The sequence below is a fragment of the Neopsephotus bourkii genome, unplaced genomic scaffold, assembly GCF_033783945.1.
Source record: "Neopsephotus bourkii isolate Nb327-2 ecotype Australia unplaced genomic scaffold, CSIRO-AGI_Nbou_v1 NB_1820, whole genome shotgun sequence".
Lineage (NCBI taxonomy): Eukaryota > Metazoa > Chordata > Aves > Psittaciformes > Psittacidae > Neopsephotus > Neopsephotus bourkii.
Window position 1 is genome coordinate 12,183,785 of NW_026902293.1, and position 21,230 is coordinate 12,205,014.

Consider the following 21,230-nt stretch of genomic DNA (forward strand, 5'->3'; position numbering starts at 1 on the left):
TACTAAATGCCTTTCGGGTTCTGAGGCTGCTGGTCTGTCAGCAGGAGCTAATGGTGCCATACCTCAAGCCAAATGCTACTCTAGGCGGCGATGAAAGAACTGTGTGGGACTGTTTCTGCTCTCCACTCCCTGCAGGACGATTATGAGTTGGTGAGACCTGTCAATACAAACGAAGAAGCTCTTACGAAGAACGTAAACGTATGAATGCAGTATCAACACTTTTCCCAGGAAAGGCAATTCATGATGCATAGTGGCAAGGATACCCAGGAGAGGTCATTATATAACATACACACATAACTTCTTGTAGGCCTATTGAGAAAGATGTTCATTTAGCACTAGGTACATTATATTAGCTCCATTTTGTTTTCCTGTTCTACCAGTCATCCTAGCAGAGCAAACCAGAATATACATCAGCATCACTGCAGGTCTTGTCAATATGGAAAATAATATATTAATTCTTATTTAAGAACTCCAAACAGCTCTTACGAAAACTTGCTCCAATTTAAGCCGAGAAAATAAATGGAAGAATAAACTCCACCCTGTGCTGAGATCAATACCAATAACCCCTTGTGACATAAGGGGATTTCACGTGTTTCTCCTGTCTGTGAATTGTCGCTCTTTGTGCAGACAGCCTTGGGGAAGAGGATTTGCTGCAGGGCAGTTACAATGTGGCCCTCAAGGTTTTAATGGGAGCACAAGGCAGCCCTTCTGATCAAGCCTGCTAGCAACACGTACTGCATTATTTCCTTTACTGTGCACTGTGAACCTCCTCAGCAGGTATCTGTCCTCCTTTGTCAATGCTCCTGAGCAAAGGGCGTAGCTTGGTCCTCTGAGACTTTCCAAATAAGCCTCCTGCATGAGCCTGGGGGTTGGCAGCATTATTCGAGTAATCACATAGCATAAAACTTGACCTTAAATAATTCCCGAATTATTTACTGCCAGGGTCTTATTTTGCTCCTGGGTAAAGGCCACATCTAAAGCACCAGAAAAATTTATGAACACTCATTTTTTGTTGTGTACAGAACAAAAAGCTTCATTTGGGCATCTGGTGCGTGGAGTCACTGCCTCCTGCAGCCACAGCTGCAGATACTGTCAAGAGTTCCCTGCATTGCTGTGACTTCACTCCTGCCCTTTTGAAGTCTCACAGTAGCTGGAAGAATGAGAACTGACCTGACTTCAAGAGAGTTACTGAATGTGCTTTGATCCTTGATGTAAAGCCTATTTTATAGCTGCTCCACAGCAGCAAAAAGCTAGTACTCCTAACGGAGGGTGGACACTCTTTCAACTTTTACTCTTGGCTGGTAACTACAGAAATTTCTGCTGCAACTCCATGTGCAGCTCACACTGAACTAGTTTAGACCATTACTGATATATGAAATATATCTCCAAAACTTGAAAGAAATGTACTTTCTGCCTCTGCCTGCTTACCATCAGTCATGTTTTGTACATGCAGAGACCACACCAGCTCCTTCTGTCCTATCACTCCAAAATGTTGAGGGCAGCTTGTTGTCTACTGCTTTTTTCCTCTACCTTTTATCAACTTCTTCTCTTGTTTTACTGAAGAACGACTGAAATACTGAAGACAAAATGCAAAGCAATTACACTTTTCTAGTCTTCGCCATTTACCATACCGTGCGGTTTTCTAGTCATTACCAGCAACCAGAGACATTCAGTCAATTCTTCCAGGTTTTTTATATATCTACCACTACTAACCGATACTCAGTATATTCCTTGGTTATCACTGAAGAAAAAAGTAATCTGATGGCCTCCTATGTTATAACCAATTACCCTGAAAGCCTCCAAACACAGAACAGGATTGAGCAGTAATCGTAGCATGCACACTGTGCCTCCTCTCTCATGCTCCAGAGAGGGTTTCTGCACAATGGTTTGCACAGATTGGCATGCCAAGGCAGCTAAACTGCACTGAAGTTGAGCTGTAGTGCATTCTGATATACTCTGCAGCAGGTCTAAACATTACCAGGCAGTTGTACTCCTTTATAGGTGACAGCAGAGCAGATTAAGAGGAGGGTGTGAGAAGACAACCTTTGCCCTCGGAGGCTTTTCACATTTGAAGTGTTGTCTAACACAGAGAATTAATGTGGAATGAAAGTGTCTGTTTGAAGCAAGGACCTGGAGTTTCCAGTTACATCTCCTCGGGGAAACTGTGCTTACAGAGAAGACTTGTGATCTATAAACATCAGATTATCAAACTTAAAGATCTCTCCTGTTCTACCTTTTTGGGTCTTATGGGCATGTAAAACAGTATCACACAGCAGAGATCACACTGGCATTCAAGACAACTTCCATCCTACATGACATAAAAGTGGAACTATATGGTGGTTAACTCCTCCAGTACCAAGAGATACAGAATCCACTGCCGCTCATCCCACTCACATCATTTAATTCACCCTTCTTGTATATCTCCATGCTGTGCTGTATTTTTTCTTCTAGTTCAGTCTCAAGTGATACAGTAAACATGAACTTGTCCTTACTGCTTCAGAGAAGTACACCCAACAACAACTCAGCTGTGCCAACGTTCAACCTTCTCTTGCACCTTCAAAGTTATCTTGGGAAAATGGTAAGAAAAAGGGTGTTTTCCATTTGCCTTGGGAATCTAACTTATGCATGATTCAGAGCACAAAGCTTAAGGACTTTGGAGGCTCCCCTTATTCTCCTCCTTTATGACTACAAGACTTCTAGATAAATGCCTATGGCGAGAGTGGTTAGTGTCATTGAAATGAATGGGAAGACACCTACGGTAGGTGTGAAAAAACTCCAATCACAAAAGAAGACCATTTTGTCTCTCTTGTGGACTCAGCTTCTGACACAGAGGTCTAGAAAGAAGCCTGTTCAAAACCAGGAAGCAACAGCCTTCTCAGGAATCAAGGACAGAATGGCCCCATTCCTGTATCATCAGTAACATCAAGAAATGTGTAGACCTATGCACTTTTGCAAATCTGTAACTAATCCGTTACTCCTCAGTGGTTTGTCCAGGCCAAAAAAGTGTCCCAAAGGCATTGTAGGAAACTGCTTGAATAAATATTAAGGGTCAGGCAAAAAGTAACAGTTTAGACTTACTCTCTGAAGTTCCTTTGGGTGCTACAGACGTGCATCTAATCTCAGGGACAACATACGTACATAACTGCATGAGTTTATAGTATGCTGGCTCTTTCACATGGTCTAGGCTTAAATGAACCTCGTAAGAGAAGGAAGAAGTCCTCTGAACTATAGCTTTCCTAAAGTAGTAAGGGTGGGAATTGAGAGAGCCCTTTTTTTTATAAAGCAATATAAAATCTACTCTGAAACAAGAAAAACAAAACTTTCAGTTAATGTACAGTTATTTAACATCACCTTGCATTTGCACCTTCACATACTGCACGTGATTCTTCACTGCAGGCAAGTTTTAGTAATCATAAATAATCTCACTGATGACAGAAGAGTCAAGTGTGTGCCAACCTAGAAGGCTTTTTTCTTCTTCCCCTTTTTTTTGCTAAACAGCCTATAAATGTTGTTACACAAGAGATATAAAGGCAGTTCATAGGTTCCTTGAGTGGTTTATAATGCTGCCATCACCACTGCTTCCCCAGGCTTTTGTACTGGGATTATTCTGAAATTGTACTTAAATCATTGGCATCTCCATACAGTTCTCAGAGAGTGATTTGGCATTTCTTGAATTCTTTTGAAAACTCTCAACTCTACAGCCACAGACCAAAGTTGTTGCTTGAACAAGTAAACTGAACACGTAATTGTCTAATCCTGTCCTCTTAAGAGTCTGATTTACAATGTGGCTAATTGCGTTTTTAGATTCTCAACACTCCTGGTACCAATTTCTGCTACTCCACAGAAGGAGCCAGCTTCGTAATTGCTCTGTATCAACCCCACTGTTGTGAAATCAAATTCTCAAGGAACTTTATGGATAGCACGCTCTGTCAAGGCACCCTTGCTGAAATTGCTGCCAGCGTGATGTCTTTCAGTGTTAGTTGCTCCTTGATGGAATTGAATAAATATTCATTGGCAGAGTGCAATGTAATTGATTCAGCCACTGTCATTTTTTATCAGCCCTGCAGGGTGCCACAGCCTCTGCAGAAAATCTCCAAGGTTTGCCAAAAGCTGACAGTAAGAAGCTTTGGAGATTTACTTGGTGAAGAGAAGGGAGGGAAATAGCATCTCCTATCGTCATGCCTAATAGTCACTGTCAGGATTAAAAAAGCTATATGGTTCTCTAGATGAGCAATGTGCTTTATATATCACACTTTAGAAATTCAGAAATTCATGAAGTGTAATAGTAAATGAGATGTTACGATAGCAAAAAAGTTTTTGATTACAGAGTATCAATTTATACTGAAAAATGCTTTCCAATAAGAATTAGGATACATTACATTAATATTTATTTCTACTCATTATACAGAAGATCTTCCACTACTCATAGTGATTTACATTTACTTTCAGTATTCACATGCTAGGCACTAGAAGGCCCAATCCCTTTGAACTCTCCATAAAGGTTTCTAACTCCCCCTACAGTATACACACCTATATTGCATTATGTTTGGGACAAGCAAACGTATTTCTGCAGTCCCAGTTATGAAATGAGGCTTTGTACACCAACTTTTTTGAATTTAAAAAAGGGTCAGAGCTGACTTTACCTCTAATACATGCATCTAATACATCTGCATTAGGAAGCTGTCAAACTGCAATACATATTAATATAAAAATGCAGTATGAACTGAACCTATATTCTGTACAAAACAATAATTTTCTGCTATCAATAGGGTCTATATATATGTAGCTTCCTAGAATCAGACTTTGTATTTCTTCTTATTCTTTCAGTTGCCTTTCAAATAAGCTTCATTGTCAAGAGTTCCTTGAGGTAACAGCTCTACTGCTTGAATACAGTTGGCCTGTTAACATAACCATCACTTTGCTGACTTTACATCTAGTTTTGTAAGGAAACTTAGTGGCACAAAAAGGAACACATAGTGCCAGGCTCTGCCCCTACCACAATGTTCTTTTGTCAACATATTGTTAAAAGAATAGATACCATATATCCAATTCTCTGTTTGCAGACACCCAAATATATTTAATTGGTTTCTTTTTCGTATCTGCTATGTCAAGTTTACTTTTATCATGAGGCACTGTGAAACAAAACAAAGTTAAAAAACTTATTCTTTTTAATTTCTTTCTTTTTCTGTCATTCACTTACTGGAATGCCGGTGAAGGTAACTGGAGGCGACTGCCAAGAGATGCTAAAGCTACTGCCATTGGGAGTGAATTTTGCTGACCCTGGAATGTTCACTGGAGGAGTTGCCTGTGTGGAAAGAGAATATTATTCCAGTAAGAAGAACCGTTCCTCTCCCAAAGCATTTCAAGGGGTCTTTTGCTCCTTGAACCTGTAAATCTACAAGAGACTTTTCAAGGCAGAAAAAACCTGCATGGCAACAAGCATTTTACCCTTCTGAGGGAAAATCATGGACAAGCCAGTAAGGAAAGGACATAATTACATCTTAAAACTTTTTGTACAGAAACACGATAGCTCTCAGAAGAACCCACGCACAACCCTTTAAAGCCTGATCTGATGAAAACCCTTTCAAAATCAAACATCATATACAAATAACTTAAAATAATGCCCTGTAGCAGCAATAAACAAGGCAGGGTTTAAACTGATGGCAGCTGGTTTAAACGGAAGGCTGGATAGTGAGGCTTTCTGGACAACAGGGGTAATGATCGTTTAAGTGCTCGTTTATCAGATAAATGCTATTAAGAATCATCTCAATTAAAACAGTCTTTCCTATTAGAAACAGAGAGCTAAAAATCACCCTTGGGATTCAGAAAACAGCTCTTACACAACTAAGCTAAAGTAAATATTTGACGGATGCCTGGGCCCCTTGAACAATTATGTCCTTCCCATCTGGGGTGCTCAGACCGCTGAGCATCTTTCATCTTGGGCCTTCCCTCTGGTTTTCTCACTGGGCTGTGAGCCCTCAGGAATTCTTCCCTACCTATTTCTGAATCCCATTTAATCTACAGAGTCAGAAAATTAATACCTTTGCAGTTACCCTGGGTAGGGGCAGCAGTAGCATGAGCAGCCACCATAAACACTGCCTCCCTTTGACTCTTGAATTTCAAGCTGTCACCACAGAAAAGGCTCCTTGCTTTAAACTTCCAAAGAACCCACTATTAAAAATGAGTTTTACTTCTGCCTTCAGGTTGCCTGTGCTTGAAAATAATGCAATGCACTTAAGAAGTGTTTGTGTTTGGGGCTGCTGAAATTATCTCACCACTTCAGGGAAGAGTGCTTCCCTGAGCCACCACCAGGCAGCGAGGAGTGATGACAAACTACAGCCTCCTAGTGCCCATTAAAGATAATCTTCAGAGTAAACAAGTGCTGAGGCAGAGAAAACCAAGACCACTGGATGGTCTATGGCAGTGATGCTGCAGGCTGCTGAGCCAGCTGGCATCTCCAAAAGAATCCACACAGACACGTGGAACAAACATCAACTGAGCTCCATAATACATAAAAACCCTGCTGAAAGGCATCAAGAAAAATCTGGCAACTCCAAATGGTACCAGTAGCGCATCAGCACTGCATCACAACCTTGATCAAATGGGAAGGAGTGACTGACCACAGCGCTCCCACCAGAAAAAACTGGAGGGTGCTTGGTGGACAGCGAGGTGGCACTGCCTCTGCTCAGCATCCTATGGGATGTCAGCTCAAAGCTGTGATCAGCAAAGTGACTCCCTCACCTATCTGAATAAGACCTGCAAGGGAAACTCTAGATGCTGGAAGAGCCCAGCTGTAGTTCCTCTGTAGCAAAATTCAACATGTACGGGAACTAGTTTCATAATGACACGTCAAGAAGTTCAAAACTGTCATCATTTGTTTCCTAAAATGCCATGGTGCTCAAACCTTTTGATCTGTGCTTAAATATCTACCTCAGACATGATCAGATTTGGACAGTCAGTCACCATCTTCATTTGTTTCCCAGATGCACGTCCTTGGTCACCAAGCAGAGTCATGTTTTTCAAGCTAACAACTTTGAACAATCTCTTTTAAAAGGTAAGCAGCCATAACATTACAATGGACTGAAGAGTTTCTACATCATGATCTCTCTTTGCTTAGAGACCTCAGTTTGATTTCCTATCAAAATATATTCATAGATAATTTATATTTATTTGTGCCAGCACTGCTCTTATATCTGAAATAGCACATGCTCCTCCCCTTCCCTCTCATGTTTAACCTCCCACTTTCTTCCCAGGCAGCAATCCCCTCCTGTCCTCCCCGCTTCTGTTCCTGAACTGTCAGTCCCAGGGATGGAGAAGTGCTCTGTGTCCTCCCTGACCTCATCTTCACTCCGATCACCTTTCTTCTACCTCTTGTAATAGGAACCTATCAGCCTTCAGCTTGATTGACCAGCACTCTACTCAAGATCTCAGCTGAAGTTATCTCAGGGGTCTTGTACAACAATATTAAAATTCCCTGTCTCTCCCACGTATTTCTAACCCAAGAAAGCTGGCAACTTTTTTTTTTTCTCTGCCATAGCTCTATTGTTGTGGGCTCATGGTCATTCTGTGCTTGATTAATGAACATCAGTTTCCTCCTCACATCATTTTCTAACCACCACAGTTTATAGCAGAAAATCTCATTATCACAGAATCATAGAACAGCTTAGGTTGGAAGGGACCTTAAAAATCATCTAGTTCCAACACTCCAGCCATGGGCAGTGACACCTTCCACCAGAGCAGGTTGCTCAAAGCTTCATCCAACTTGGCCAACAACTTTCAGAGATGGGGCAGTTACAATTCCAGTGCCCCACCACCCTCACAGTAAAGAATTTCTTCCTTGTATCTGATCTAGACCTACACTCTTCCAGTTTAAAGCCATTCCCCCTTGTCCTATCACTATACACCATTGTAAAAAGTCCCCCTCCAGATTTTCTGTAGACCTCATTCAGGTACTGGAAGGCAGCTGTAAGGTCTCTCCAGAGCCTTTTCTTCTCCAAGCTGAACAAGCACAACTCTGTCAGTGGCCACAGCAGAGGTGCTAGAGCTCTCCGATCATCTTCATGGCCTCCTCTGGACCTTCTTTGACAGGTCCACATCCTTCTTCTACTGGGGGCCCCAGAGCTGAAAGCAGTACTCCAGGTGGGGTTTCATGTTCTGCCATTAAATTGCATCAAAACCCTAATGTTAAGATCACCCAGTCATGTAAGCATAATATATACATATCTTTGTACTGTTGATGTCTCAGAAGTTGATTTAATGAAAATGAGATCAGGCACCAAAACAGCTTTTTATTCAGCTCCACTAATAACATTCAATAGCTCCTTCAAAATAACTCACTGCTGTTCTCCCTGACTCCCCAGCTGTTTCCCCAACACTACATTTAATCTCTACCCTAAAAAATACTGCTTAGATGTTGTAAGATAAAATGCTCTCCTCAAATCCACAGGGATTTGTTCTTCTGTACTGCCTCATTGTTTACAAAGCTACCTTGTTCAAAGAAGATGTTACTGTTCTCGCATAATCTTTCTTTGGGGTTCCTCCATTGCAGTTCACCTCATTTGCTGTACTTTCCACATTTTCTTCATTAATCCTTCCTCCTCCATAGAAGTGGGTCAGAGAAGAGAGTCAGGACATGCCTGCTCGCTTTCCCTTTATACTTCTTACTAGAGATAGGACATTCTCATGTCGTACAGCAAACAGCAGTTAACAGATCTGGTTTGGATGCTTGTGACCCAGCTTCAGGTTCTGCATTTTTTTTTTCCCCTTTTTTAACAGGAATACTGGGATTCCTGTTAACATTATTCAGCCTCCTTTATTTGAGTTCATTGAGCTGTGAATTTTGCCTTTTCACTCCCAATGAAGTAATCGCCACTTTCATGCTCTCATTCCCATGAGATGTGACCTTCACCACTACATTCCCATTTGATATTTTCAGGTTTGATACGGATAATACAAGAAGTAAAAAAAAGTTTTGAAATTCTGCACATGGTTCACCCCAGCAAGCAAACTGCGGGAAATGTGGTGGTATGAAAGACGCTGTTATCACCTTCTCTTCTAGTCCATTAAGTCCTATTTGAACTACAATTTCCTTACACAAGTGCTTTACTCAAAGGGTGCTTATAAAAAAGAATCAAGTGAGCCTCCAAGTTGCAGGGGAGACTGTTGCTACTGCACATCCCAAATAAAGTAAGACTCTTCTCAGCAGCTTAGACTTGCAGGGCTTAAGGCAGACTTAAAGTCTTTCTCCTAGCTGGCTTGATCAGTCCCCAGGTTGATGTGATACCTCATGTAGCTCCCACCTGAGATGCCAAGCTTCTACCCATGCTTTCTGCCATGCAAGAGAGCCTGAAACAACCCTGAGTGTTCTGTGTGGTTCCCTCTCTGTGGTGCCTTTTTTAGTGAGTCTGCTTCAGACACACAACAAAAAGGTTTCAACTGTACAATGCTGTATATAAAGAATTAGTCCTTCTGATATATTTAACAGAGTCCAGTTCTCCAGTGCATACACAGGTCACAGACCCCACTACTTCAAAGCCTTTATTTGTCTTTTCTCATATGGTATCCAGATGAAAACATGTCAGGTTTTAGTGCACTTTTAAAATTAATGTTTTCTGTCTGAACTTGGAAGTTTTGGGAATAACAGGTTTTGAATCTGATTGGATTTTTGCCATTTGCAAAGCATTAGCTCTAAGAGTAGGAGGATACCATATATGCCTTTTCATTCATCCTGCCCTGCTTCACATATGAAAACTGACATTTCACACTGTACAAATAAAGGAAACTAATTTCCTGGCATCACTTGGGTACTTGCCAACAGTACAAGCAGAGCTGAAATGAAGACTCAGGGAGGGATTCAGCTGACTGAGACATTTTACAATGCAGGACACCACATCTGAGCACGTCACCTTGGGCTCTCCTTATCGTCAGTGAAGAATTAACTGAGGTACGCAATGACATACACAGAGCAGCTCTTCTCAGCCTTAAGTATGCATCTGAGTGTGGCTGGATAAATAGCACCCCCATACCCACTGGCTATGGTGGGAGCACAAACAACTAGCTCAGAAGCAGACATCTAAATTTAAATGAGACAAACCTCTTGAACTGCCCCAAAAACCTTTCAACCTTTCAAATTTTTGACCTAAAACTAGACTTGGCTTTTTAAATTCCAAACACTGTGATCTGACATTTCTTCATGCATTAATGGCATTAGTGTAATCAGCTGAGTTCGTTCTCACTGCCATTACCTGGTAAGCATGGTCCGTGTGTACGAGGTAGAGGTTGGTAGGAGCTGAGCGGCTCAGAGGTGTCATCAATTTAGTCTCGGTTTTGGCACAGGAAGTTTCGGGACGGATTGCATCTTGGGTGGGAAAGGCAGGAGGAGATGCTAAAGATGGAGAGACTGGGGAAAGACTGCTTAAGCCATCAGCTACTGAGTCTGTATTGAGCCTGATTTCTGTGTAGTAAAAATCCTCCTCTCCATCACTGTAGTCAGACTCTCCTACACGTCTGTATCAAGACAAAGAATGAAAGACTGATTAAATGAAAGCAAGAACCAAAGGGTAAATTTTAAGATCTAGATACATGAGCAAATATATTCATACTGGCAATAAATTACTATTCCCAGTTTCAACACTACCTACTTTATCAGCAATCTGACTGCAGGAAAGGGGAAGAGGAGGAGAAAATCATCTCGTCTGAAGGGAAAGAAGAATTAGATTTTTTCCCCTCTGTGTTCTTCATGACTAACTTTTTGACCTTGAAGCAGATGTTTAACTTCTAAGCTTCAGCTTGAGTATCAGCTTCTCATTCCTAACTATCGAAGTTAACAAGAATCTCAGTGTACTTTGACTTCAGAAAGACCAAGCAGTCACAGAAGGACAGGAAAAGATAAAAAACATGGACAAGATATATTTCACTAATGTTATAGCAAACAGTATGTAACCTTATCATAGGTTACTTAATTAAACCACATATAGTCATGGCTGTGGTTCACCATAACCTTCCTGGCATAACAGAAGAAGCTGCTAGCAGTCTCACCATGCAACTCCTTCAGACACAGGCAGAAAAGGGACATATATCGGTTTACTTGCCAGCGCAAGACTTTCTGGTCCTGCTCTCCAGAAGCAGAATTACTGACGGAGGAAATGCAAAAGGTTTAATTGCCCCTGCATCCCTGGCACTATCTGCTGTGTATTTGAGTGCAAGTGCTAGAAGCAATAGCTCCCAGTAGGCTACATGTAAATTTTGAAGTTCAAAACAAACCACTCTCCTAGCACATTAATAATCCACCGGCTATACAGAGGTAACTCACAGCTCATACATCTGTATTTTCTCCTGAATCTTCCATATGGGAAATCTGAGAGCCCTAAAAATCCTCCAAGCTGCATGTCCATATCATGGCTAAACACTGGGCCTCTCCTTTTCCAGGCATGCACCACAAAATCAGCGCCTAACCATTTGTTCAGCCTGCTTACTCCGATACCTCTGTCTGTGGTCCTCTCACCACCTTACCCAGCAGAACTTGTTGAGAGAGCACGTGTTCACCAATTTGAAAGCCTCAACCAGAAGTACCATACATCAAACTGCAGTCACATTCACCAAAACTCCTCTTTCAGGCAGTTACAAACTAAATTCCAGAGAAGTTCTGCTGTTTACTTCTCCATATTCTGTGCCCAAAAAAGGCTCTCCCCATAATACACAGGACAAAGCAACACCCATAACGCCATTTTGAGAGACATTTTGTGTTTTTAATTACTTCACTCTTCAGATCACATCAGCAATTACTATGCCCTTTGCAAGACTCTCCTGAGCTCTGCACCAGACTACTTCCTCATGGTCACTTTAAGTTGTAAGCACTGTGTAACAGACTACACAACAGAGATGCATTTACACATACCTAACAGCTGAAGACCATGAATCCCCACTGTAAATATAGATGAGACAGCTAGGTCACTCAGCAAACTGCACTGGAGATTTCAGTTGCAAACTAAAGCTCTGAAACAAGCTTGTGTCATATAAGAGTTGTCTGCTTTTGTGCCTAGTACAAGTAACACACACAGAGAATAGCAATTCAGTTTCTTTTCCTTGTGTTTCTTAGGTGGCTTGGTTGGAGGTTTTTTTCAGTATTTGACCCAGAACTAGCTCAAGCACCTGATCTGATGTGAAACAAGACTGGAAAGTATTAGTGCAAGACCCTGAAACTTGCTGTTTTTCACACCACATCAGCCTGGACATGACGTGCAGAGAGGTGCACTTGATACACAGTAAATGCCACTGAGTTGTGCGGCCATTATTAAGGCAGTGCAGTGACTTAGAGCTGTATGTGATCTAGCAAAGGCCACAAAAGTTCAGGAAAGAAAGTGCCTCGCTTTAGAATAAGCTCTTGCTCACCGTGATGCACTACTCCACAATTTCCTCAGGAACCTAGGGATCTGAGACAGAATAGCCAAGGGCAGTCTAGATCATCTCCCCAGCCAAGTGCGACTTCTCCCCTTCTGTATCAAATCTTTCTGAAGAGACTGCTTTCTTACCCAAGGTGAATGGTCCGTATGTGTTTCTGAATCCCTGCAGCTGTGCTCAGTACCTTCCCGCAGTTTTTCCACAGGCATTTGAACATCACCTTCATGGAGTTCTGAAAATTACGAGTAAAGCAACGTTAGTTGTATGGAATATAGAACAGAACCCAAACCCACCCCAAACGGATACACAGTTACAAAACACTGTGAAGGTTCAGAGTCCCTAATTCCAAATCTGTAATGATGTAAGAGTCTCTGTTCATCCTACTGAACTCAGCAGAATCCCAGTGAAAAGCTGCAGGAGCAGCTTGTGAGAAAACTTCAGCTCTCTCTACTCTTTGGCACAGCGTTTTGATTTGCAAGTTCCAGTTTCTGTCTTCCCACTAAAGGAGGCAGATGATATAAAAACTTCCAACACTTCCTTGGAGCCTTTCAAAGAACAGCTGATGAGGACGTCTCACTTCATGCAAAGCATCTTCTTAAATTAAGACCTTCCTAAAGCAAACTCTTATGAATATTTCTGCTTGTGAATTTTGCAAGACGTAAAAAATACTGTGCCAGGAAACTGTAGCTTCTGCTGTGACAATATTCACCCATGAGTTGGCAAAACCTGCTCTGATATCATTCAGAAGCTGCTGTGACCTTTACTTGGACAAGAGAATGAGAAGCCATCTGGCAGTGTTCAACATTTTAAACAGAATACATGTATAATGTAATTTTAATATTCTTCTCATATTATTTAATATAACTTCATTGGCCTAAACCGAGTTATCACTGATTCAGAGCACAGCCAACAAGGATGTAAGCAGCCCCATCTCCAATATTTTGAGGACTCTAGAGAAAACCAGTCTCAATTTAAAGCCCAGTATGTGGTAACAAACAACAGAGATGTTGCAGAACTGTACAGATTTTTTTTAAAGCTACTTCTACCACAAAATCAAACCTACTTTATGAATTTTAAGAAAATATATAATAATTTTTACTCCTCAAAAATAATTTTCTCTATTATTACAGAACACATTATTAAAGAAAAAAGAGGAAGAGCTTCAAAATATTGTATTACTGTCTTATACTTTTAGTTACATGTAAGATTAAATGAACATTTTCATATAATGCTCAATTGAGAAAAACAAGGAGAGAACAAGCACATCCTGAAGAGTTAAATACATGGCTTCACTGTGTCTTGAACAAAAGTTTTTCAGTTTGGATACTTTGGACCATTGGAACCGCACGGTAGTTTCAGCATTTGCTAGAAAGATGATGGTAAGAAAATAATTCTAACAAATCTCAGCTGATGGACTTTAAGCTGACTGTAGCAGCATGTTCTCATTGTTTCCTGGCAGTCTAACATCTCTTTGGAAGTACGGACGCTAAAGGCTTTAAGATTTGAGGCACCTGATCATACTGTTTGTATGAAAACCTTCTACTCTGGAGTAAGTTACACGTAAATCCCCTCTGTAATTTTTTAATCTAACAATACAAGTGTCATTCAAATAGATACAGGACTCTTTTTTTTTTTTCCTAAATATAATATATCCAGCAATCTTCATAAATACATTTCTTACTTTTATAATATGATACTAAATACTATCATCATCTCAAAACCTTACAATGAACCACCAGCCACAGGGACAAGATGAAGACTATGCTTATCATTTACATCTTGAGAATTCCCATATCACTTTGTGAACACCATGTGCATCTTTATGAACACAGAACAGCTTAACATCCATCTCCAGTTTGAAGGCAAAGCCTGTCTCCTAGCTGCACTGTGTTTCTGGTTTTACTGTCAGTGCTACGAGTCTGCAAAACCCCATGTATTTTAATGTAACCAAACGAAATCTCACTCAGTAGAAATACAGAACATAAACCATGCTTTCATTTCTGACTAGTCCAAAAATTGCCTAAACCGGCTTAAGGTTTTATTTAAGAAAACACTGGAACACAAATGCTTTGGTGAGGAACAACTACATTAGTGGAAACTTCCAAGCAAACGAATTTCTTCACGGGAAGTGCCTGCAAACACAACATTTTCCAAACATGAAATGGAAGAAACTTTAATGAGGAAAAGTGAGGTTATCAATTGCTCTATTTCCAGTTTTACTCCTGATGATTTTTGCAGCCCTGAAGAAGAAATAACCTGAACATTTTTATTTCAGCTTCTAAAGGTGCAAAGCTGTACTCAGATGAAGTACCATGCTGGGGCCAGAATAAAAAAACCTGCAGGAAACACAGTTCATTTATAAAACAAAGTTTGGCAGGTAATGTCATTATTTATCTAATTCAAACTTTTGCACACAGAGCAAAATCCCTGCCAACCAGAACAGATAGTGTAAAAGATCTGTGGTGGCGACATAAATAGAAATATTATAAGACAACTTAGAAAACAATAAAGATGGCAGCTGCAAACCCATCTGTCTCATCACAGCTGAGCAGTAAGTGATGCTAGCAAGCTGAACTTTTAACTGAGAAGTATGAGGCAAACCGGCACACTTCTGCATTCCTACTCCTCCTGTCTCAACACCCCCCAGAATCATCTCTTTAGTTTAACAATCAGCTCTAACTTATAATTAATTATAAGAAAATGTCCTCCAAAAGAGTTTTTTTTCCTCTTTAGCAAGGAATACAAACATTTCCCACCCCTCTTCCACAGACAAGGGCAGAACACTGTGGGTCAGCAAACAAGCAACTTCTGGAGCAGAAGGATGAATCCGAACAGGTTTAAACAATCACTAAAACTTCTTCCTGTTGGTGATGAAGCAATTAACTGCCTCAGACTGAGCCAAAAACAGTCACTAAGGAGAATAAATTCTCTGCTTTATCTCCTTACAAAAAGCCCTTTTGCATCTTGCTATGTAAAATCTGTCCTGTTGTGTTGGGAGGGAAGGAAACTTGGACTAGTGCCATCTTTTTGTTTTCTTTTTCTTTGAGAGAAGCTTGCTTGCTAGCAGAACAGTTCTTTTTGGGGTTAGTTTTGGCCTTTTTTTATGCTGTGGTTTATTTAGTCTGCTTTTGCACTCCTACCAAGGATAAACTTGACCAGTATCAAAAGCCGTCAGGTTTGACCTCTTTCCTTTTTCCACTCCATACATTTGTGCAGAGGAAGCTTCACAGTATTAAGGTATCTGACATGCTATCAGACAAACAGCACGTCCAGGGAACAAGAAATATTAAGGCCATATCCCGTTTTTGTGATAACATTAACATGTAAAGGCTGCCTGTTGCATCCTGCATACAAAGAATTTGCCAAAACAGGACAGAAATCCCTTGGATGGCCAGAGGCAATACCTGGAAATCACTCTAGTGTTTTCTGAACAGGAGGATCCATCTGTACAACCTCACCATCTGCCAGCAAGTATGTGGTATTGATGGCACCATGTGTGCAGAAGGTGACAAGGCTGAATAAGATGGAGTGACTAAATCAAGTATCTACACTAACTGGATGCCATGAGGGACACAAATACAGAGTTGTTAGGGTGACTGGTTCCCTTCTCACAGCAAAATAAGTCTGCCAACACCCTACCTGCCCATGGGTATGGAATTTAATATGAGGCTTACCTTTCTCTTCCTAGGAATGGGTTCATCAAAGAGAAGGTTGCTTGTTTCGGCTTCGTCAATACCATCATCTGTCTGGGAAGGTGTCCGAAAAGCTTTGAAGCTATCAGCTGACAGAGGTGGAGATGGGGTGGATGGGTTGGACTGGTCACTGGGAGCATTCCAGCTCCAGTATCCACTGCTGCTGGTACTAGAAGGCACAAATCCTCCTTCCTTCCAAGATCCATTTAGGGATTCTGTCAAGGACAACAACAGCCATCATTAGAACAGTATGTGTTAGGGCTAAGAAACTCTTAACTTACGCTTAGATGCCATATTGGTAATTAACTGTATATTCAATAAAGAAAAGCAAAAGTGTTGGAAGTAGAGAGGAGAACCACATCTGTTCTACTTCATATAAATTATATATTCCACACTTGATCTTTCATAAGAAGTGAAACAACAAAACTAAAACCAAGCAACATTCTCCCCAAAAGAAATGCTGGGTTTGGAAAAATAGCCTGTTCTGGAGCATAAACTGCACTAAGGAGTCAGATAATGCATGCACCATCAAGGAAAAACATTCAAATACATCCTCAACTTTCAACAGAAACTTAGGGCTCTGGTGGGGCATCAGAGCAAGCTCTAAGCCACTGCATGGACAACAGGAGATCCCCTGGGAAGGGGACATACAATCTGAGCCTGAGGGCACTAAGTAGATCTGCAAAAACATGATACAACACCCCAGTAGACACCAAAGAAAACCATAATTAACACTCTGTTATCTCATAATCGCCCATTGCACACACCTCTGTATAACTTGAATGTCTAAATGAGGTGGAAGGTATCCTTTCATGGATACCCCTTTGCCTTCATACAGGTGCATCATTAAGAAAGTGGTTTCAGAAGTAGGAGGCACAGATGCTGGATCACCTCCACACCTACTTGCTGGAGGAACCCCCTTCTCCACGCAGTCATTCCCCTGACATTAGGTGGCAAGCAGACTCTTCAACTAACATGCTACTCTACAACATGGTGGGTGACAGTAACATTTGCATGTCACTCCTCCCAATCTCTAAAGGGGTTTTGCCAGGAAAGGATTATGTAGATCATCAGCTCAGAAAGGCATGGCTTGAACATGTCCAGAAGTGCAACCACAGGTGGCTCTGCCTGAAGCTTTGGGTTCTTACAGGGCTCGGGCACATGTGGCAAGGATGGTTTAGGTGCAGCTTCTCCCCAACTCAGGCATTGGAAACTTTTCCCAATGACACCATATTGTGCAATACCTGACTTTGGAGTTGGCAGGCAAATATCATCTCTTTGTGAAACATTATTGAAGTGTGAGACAGGAGTCTTCAAGCCAGCACCTGCCTTGAAGAGTTCTGCAGAAGTCACTCCTTCATTCCTTCTCAGTTTCTTACAGACAAATTTAACTCATGACATCAGCAAGAAAGTAATTTCTACCACCTGCTACTAAACACTTAACCCAAAACCAATGATTTTTTTTTTCTTTCTCTTAATTCAGTTGATTTTGGATTAAACCCTTAATCATTAACATCAGCTGCTCACAAAACAGAACACAGTGCTCCATCACTTAAACACATGCATAAAAATGGCCCCATACTTACACAGAGCATAAATACGCTCTTCTCCTGCCCTCCCAAATTCCACTTTGGAAAAGGACATAAATATTTCTGGTACCTACTGAGTTAACACATGAAAATGTCATGCTTTGTTTCATGATTACAGCATTCATGTGACTGTAATGGAGGTGGGTTTTGTTTTTGTAAGTATTTGTACTCGAGTCTTGTGCCAAAGCCAAGCAGTACATCTGGTATCAACTTGTGACCTTAGCCTAGGTTAAAAGGTCCATTTCTTCAGAAAAGCAAAGGAAACAGCACTCCTTCAACTACTACCTTCTGACATATTTATGGTGATATTTCATACTCTCAGGGTTTACAGCTCCTCCTCAACTTACTGAGAAAGAGATGTAAATCAAGAATATGTTTAAAGTAGTACAACAAAAGACTGAATACGGCTGACAACAGGAAAAAACAAACACTGGTTCTTATTAATACTAACAAATCTGTCAATGTAAATAAATTTAAAATATAAAGAAATGTAACTTACTCTTATTTGGGGGCTCTTTTCACTTTGCTGGAGTTGCGTGAAAGAGAACCAGACCAAATATTACTCAGCTGCAGGGAAACAAGGGCCAAACTCTGATACAGTTTACATGGGTGATCATCCCCAGTAATTCCAGCACAGATCAGACTTTAATACTATACGCTAATGTTATCTCTTTATACTTTCAGGCAAAATTCCATTTGTTTAAACAAATAATTCCTTTAATTTCACTGCTACTTACTGCCCCTTTTTAGAAAAGGACGTAGACAGAATTAATCATTAGTGCATTTGTAGCTCATATTACTAAGATCAGAGCCTACCCTTGCAACACCACATGAGCTTTAAATTATCAAATCTTTACACTTTAAGTATTTTATTAAGTCTTCACTCAGGATATTTAGGGAGAATGTGCCCAGAAACAGCTTCAAAATCTTGCCTGCAACTACTGAAAACACATGTATTACTTTTTCAGGCTAGTCTTCCCAGATTCAGAGAAACAGACAAGCTGTGTGAAGACATATCAAAGAGCACTCAGACTGCATGAAGAAGTATCAAAGGCAGTTAACAGCTATCATTTACCTATTACCAATTCAAAAGGACTTGTTTGGAACATCTTTCCAACCAACAGCTGCTAGCTAATGTGCACTGCTGCTCCTGACAAGTGTCGTCTGCTCAAACTGTCTACAGTGGCAGATACTGCCTTGCCCCACAGCAGAGCAGCTCCCTCTGAACAAAGACGCAACATGGGACATGTGCATGCCTCTGTCACTCCAGATCCCTGCCTGGCACATCAGCACAGATCCACCTTTATCTATCTGTGGCTCTGGCTATGGGCAGAGCAGCTGGAGAACAGGTTTGTTTTACCCTTCCACTGGCCTTCCCACTGGGCTGGCAACCTCCAACCCTGAGGCAGGATGGTCACTGGGGATGTCACTGCTGGAAGCTTCCCAGGGCTCCTCCGAGCAGTGGCACTCCTTAAATACTTCTTGTTTTCAGCACTGGAAAGCACACAAACAGGAGCCGTGGGTGTTCATGGCTATAATTCAAGCTAAATGTTTTGTGGAAATGGAAAAACCACACAATTTGTTTAAAAATCTTTAAAACTGGGACATTTGGTATGAATACCTTGTAAGAACACTACTCACTGGATTGCCCCTGCTTCCATGAAGAACTGTAAACACTACTTCCCTATTAACTTGTATCTGTAAGTATTCCTTAAAGTCCTCTGATTATTTACAGTTGGAGGGCATATAGTGTCTACTTAAGAGTTACATGTGAGTAAGAAAAGCAAGAGTCACACAATACTGAGACACACTAACAAGGACATCCTAATTTAAACTATTCCTTAAAATATTCTATGATTCTATTCTATGATTATATATAACGCTTTTAAACATTTTTTGTAACTCCAGCCAGGCTTGCACAGATTTGTTATATTTGATTACCAACCACATTATTACCACTAACTTTTTAGATTTATTTTTGTGTATCTTCTGCTATACCATGAGTAGTCCTTTAAGAAATTATGGATGTGATCCATAATTGACCTTGTGCTCACCAACAGGGAAGGGCTCATTGGAAATGTGACGCTCCAGGGCACCCTTGGATGCAGTGATCACGAGATGGTCGAGATTGAGATCCTCAGGACAGTGAGAAGAGCGTGCAGCAAGCTCACTGCCCTAGGCTTCAAGAGAGCAGACTCTGGCCTCTTCAGGAACCTGCTTACTAAGGTTCCATGGGATATAGCCCTAGAGGGCAGGGGGGCCCAAGACTCTTGGCTGATATTCAAGGGTTACCTGCTACAGGCTCAGGAGTGTTGCGTCCTGATTACAAGGAAGTGCAGCAGGAGGGCCAGGAGACCGCCTTGGATGGATAAGGAGCTGCTGAGGAAAATTTGAAGGAAAAATAGGCTTATAAAAGGTGGAAGCAAGAACAGGTGGCCTGGGAAGAGTACAGGGATACTGTCTGGGAAGCTAGGGACCAGGTTAGGAAAGCTAAGGCCCAGTTAGAATTAAACTTGGCTAGGGATGTGAAAGATAACAGGAAGGGATTTTATAGGTACATTGTGAATAAAAGACAGACTAGGGACAACGTAGGCGCCCTCCGGAAGCTATCAGAAGAACTGGCTACCCCGGATTTGAAGAAGGCTGAGGGTCTTAATGACATCTTTGCTTCGGTTTTCACTGGCAAAGGCTCTGACCGCACCACCCAAGTCTTGGAAGGCAGATGCAGGGACTGTGAGAATGAAGACCTTGGCCCCACTGTAGGAGAGGATCTGGTTCAAGACCATATTAAAAACCTGAACGTGCACAAGTCCATGGGACCTGATGAAATCCATCCGTGGGTCCTGAAGGAGCTGGCAAATGAAGTTGCTAAGCCACTCTCCATCGTATTTGAAAAATCACTGCAGTCAGGTGAAGTTCCCAACCACTGGAAAAAGGGAAATATAACCCCCATTTTCAAGAAGGGGAAAATGGATGACCCAGGGAATTCCAGACCAGTTAGTCTCATCTCTGTGCCTGGCAAAATCTTGGAGCAGATTCTCCTGGAAGGCATGCTAAGGCACATGAAAATCAACAAGGTGCTTGGTGACAGCCAGCATGGCTTCACTAAGGGGAAATCCTGCTTGACCAATTTGGTGGCCTTCTATGATGGGGCTATGGAACTGATGGACAGGGGTAGAGCAGCTGATGTCATCTACCTGGACTTGTGCAAAGCGTTCGACACTGTCCCACACAAGATCCTTGTCTCTAAATTGGAGAGACATCAATTTGATGGATGGACCACTCGGTGGATGAAGAACTGGCTGGATGGCCGCACACAAAGAGTTGTGGTCAATGGCTCAATGTCCAGCTGGAGACCAGTAACGAGTGGTGTCCCCCAGGGATCAGTGTTGGGACTGGTCTTGTTTAACATCTTCATCGCTGACATGGACAGTGGGATTGAGTGCGCCCTCAGCAAGTTTGCCAATGACACCAAGCTGTGCGGTTTGGTTGATACGCTGGAGGGAAGGAATGCCATCCAGAAGGACCTTGACACGCTTGTGAGGTGGGC

The 21,230-nt window shown here is 41.5% G+C and overlaps 1 protein-coding gene across 1 annotated transcript in view; it reads right to left on the bottom strand.

The window, feature by feature from the left end:
• ZNF704 (zinc finger protein 704) overlaps positions 1-21,230 on the bottom strand; it is an 86,885-nt gene that overhangs the window by 4,417 nt on the left and 61,238 nt on the right. Inside the window, exons 4-8 of the mRNA XM_061342928.1 lie at positions 16,074-16,306; positions 12,531-12,631; positions 10,245-10,506; positions 5,201-5,305; positions 63-157 (exon numbers count right to left, since the gene is read on the bottom strand). Coding sequence (XP_061198912.1) covers positions 63-157; positions 5,201-5,305; positions 10,245-10,506; positions 12,531-12,631; positions 16,074-16,306 — 796 coding nt within the window. The remainder of the gene's footprint in view (positions 1-62; positions 158-5,200; positions 5,306-10,244; positions 10,507-12,530; positions 12,632-16,073; positions 16,307-21,230) is intronic.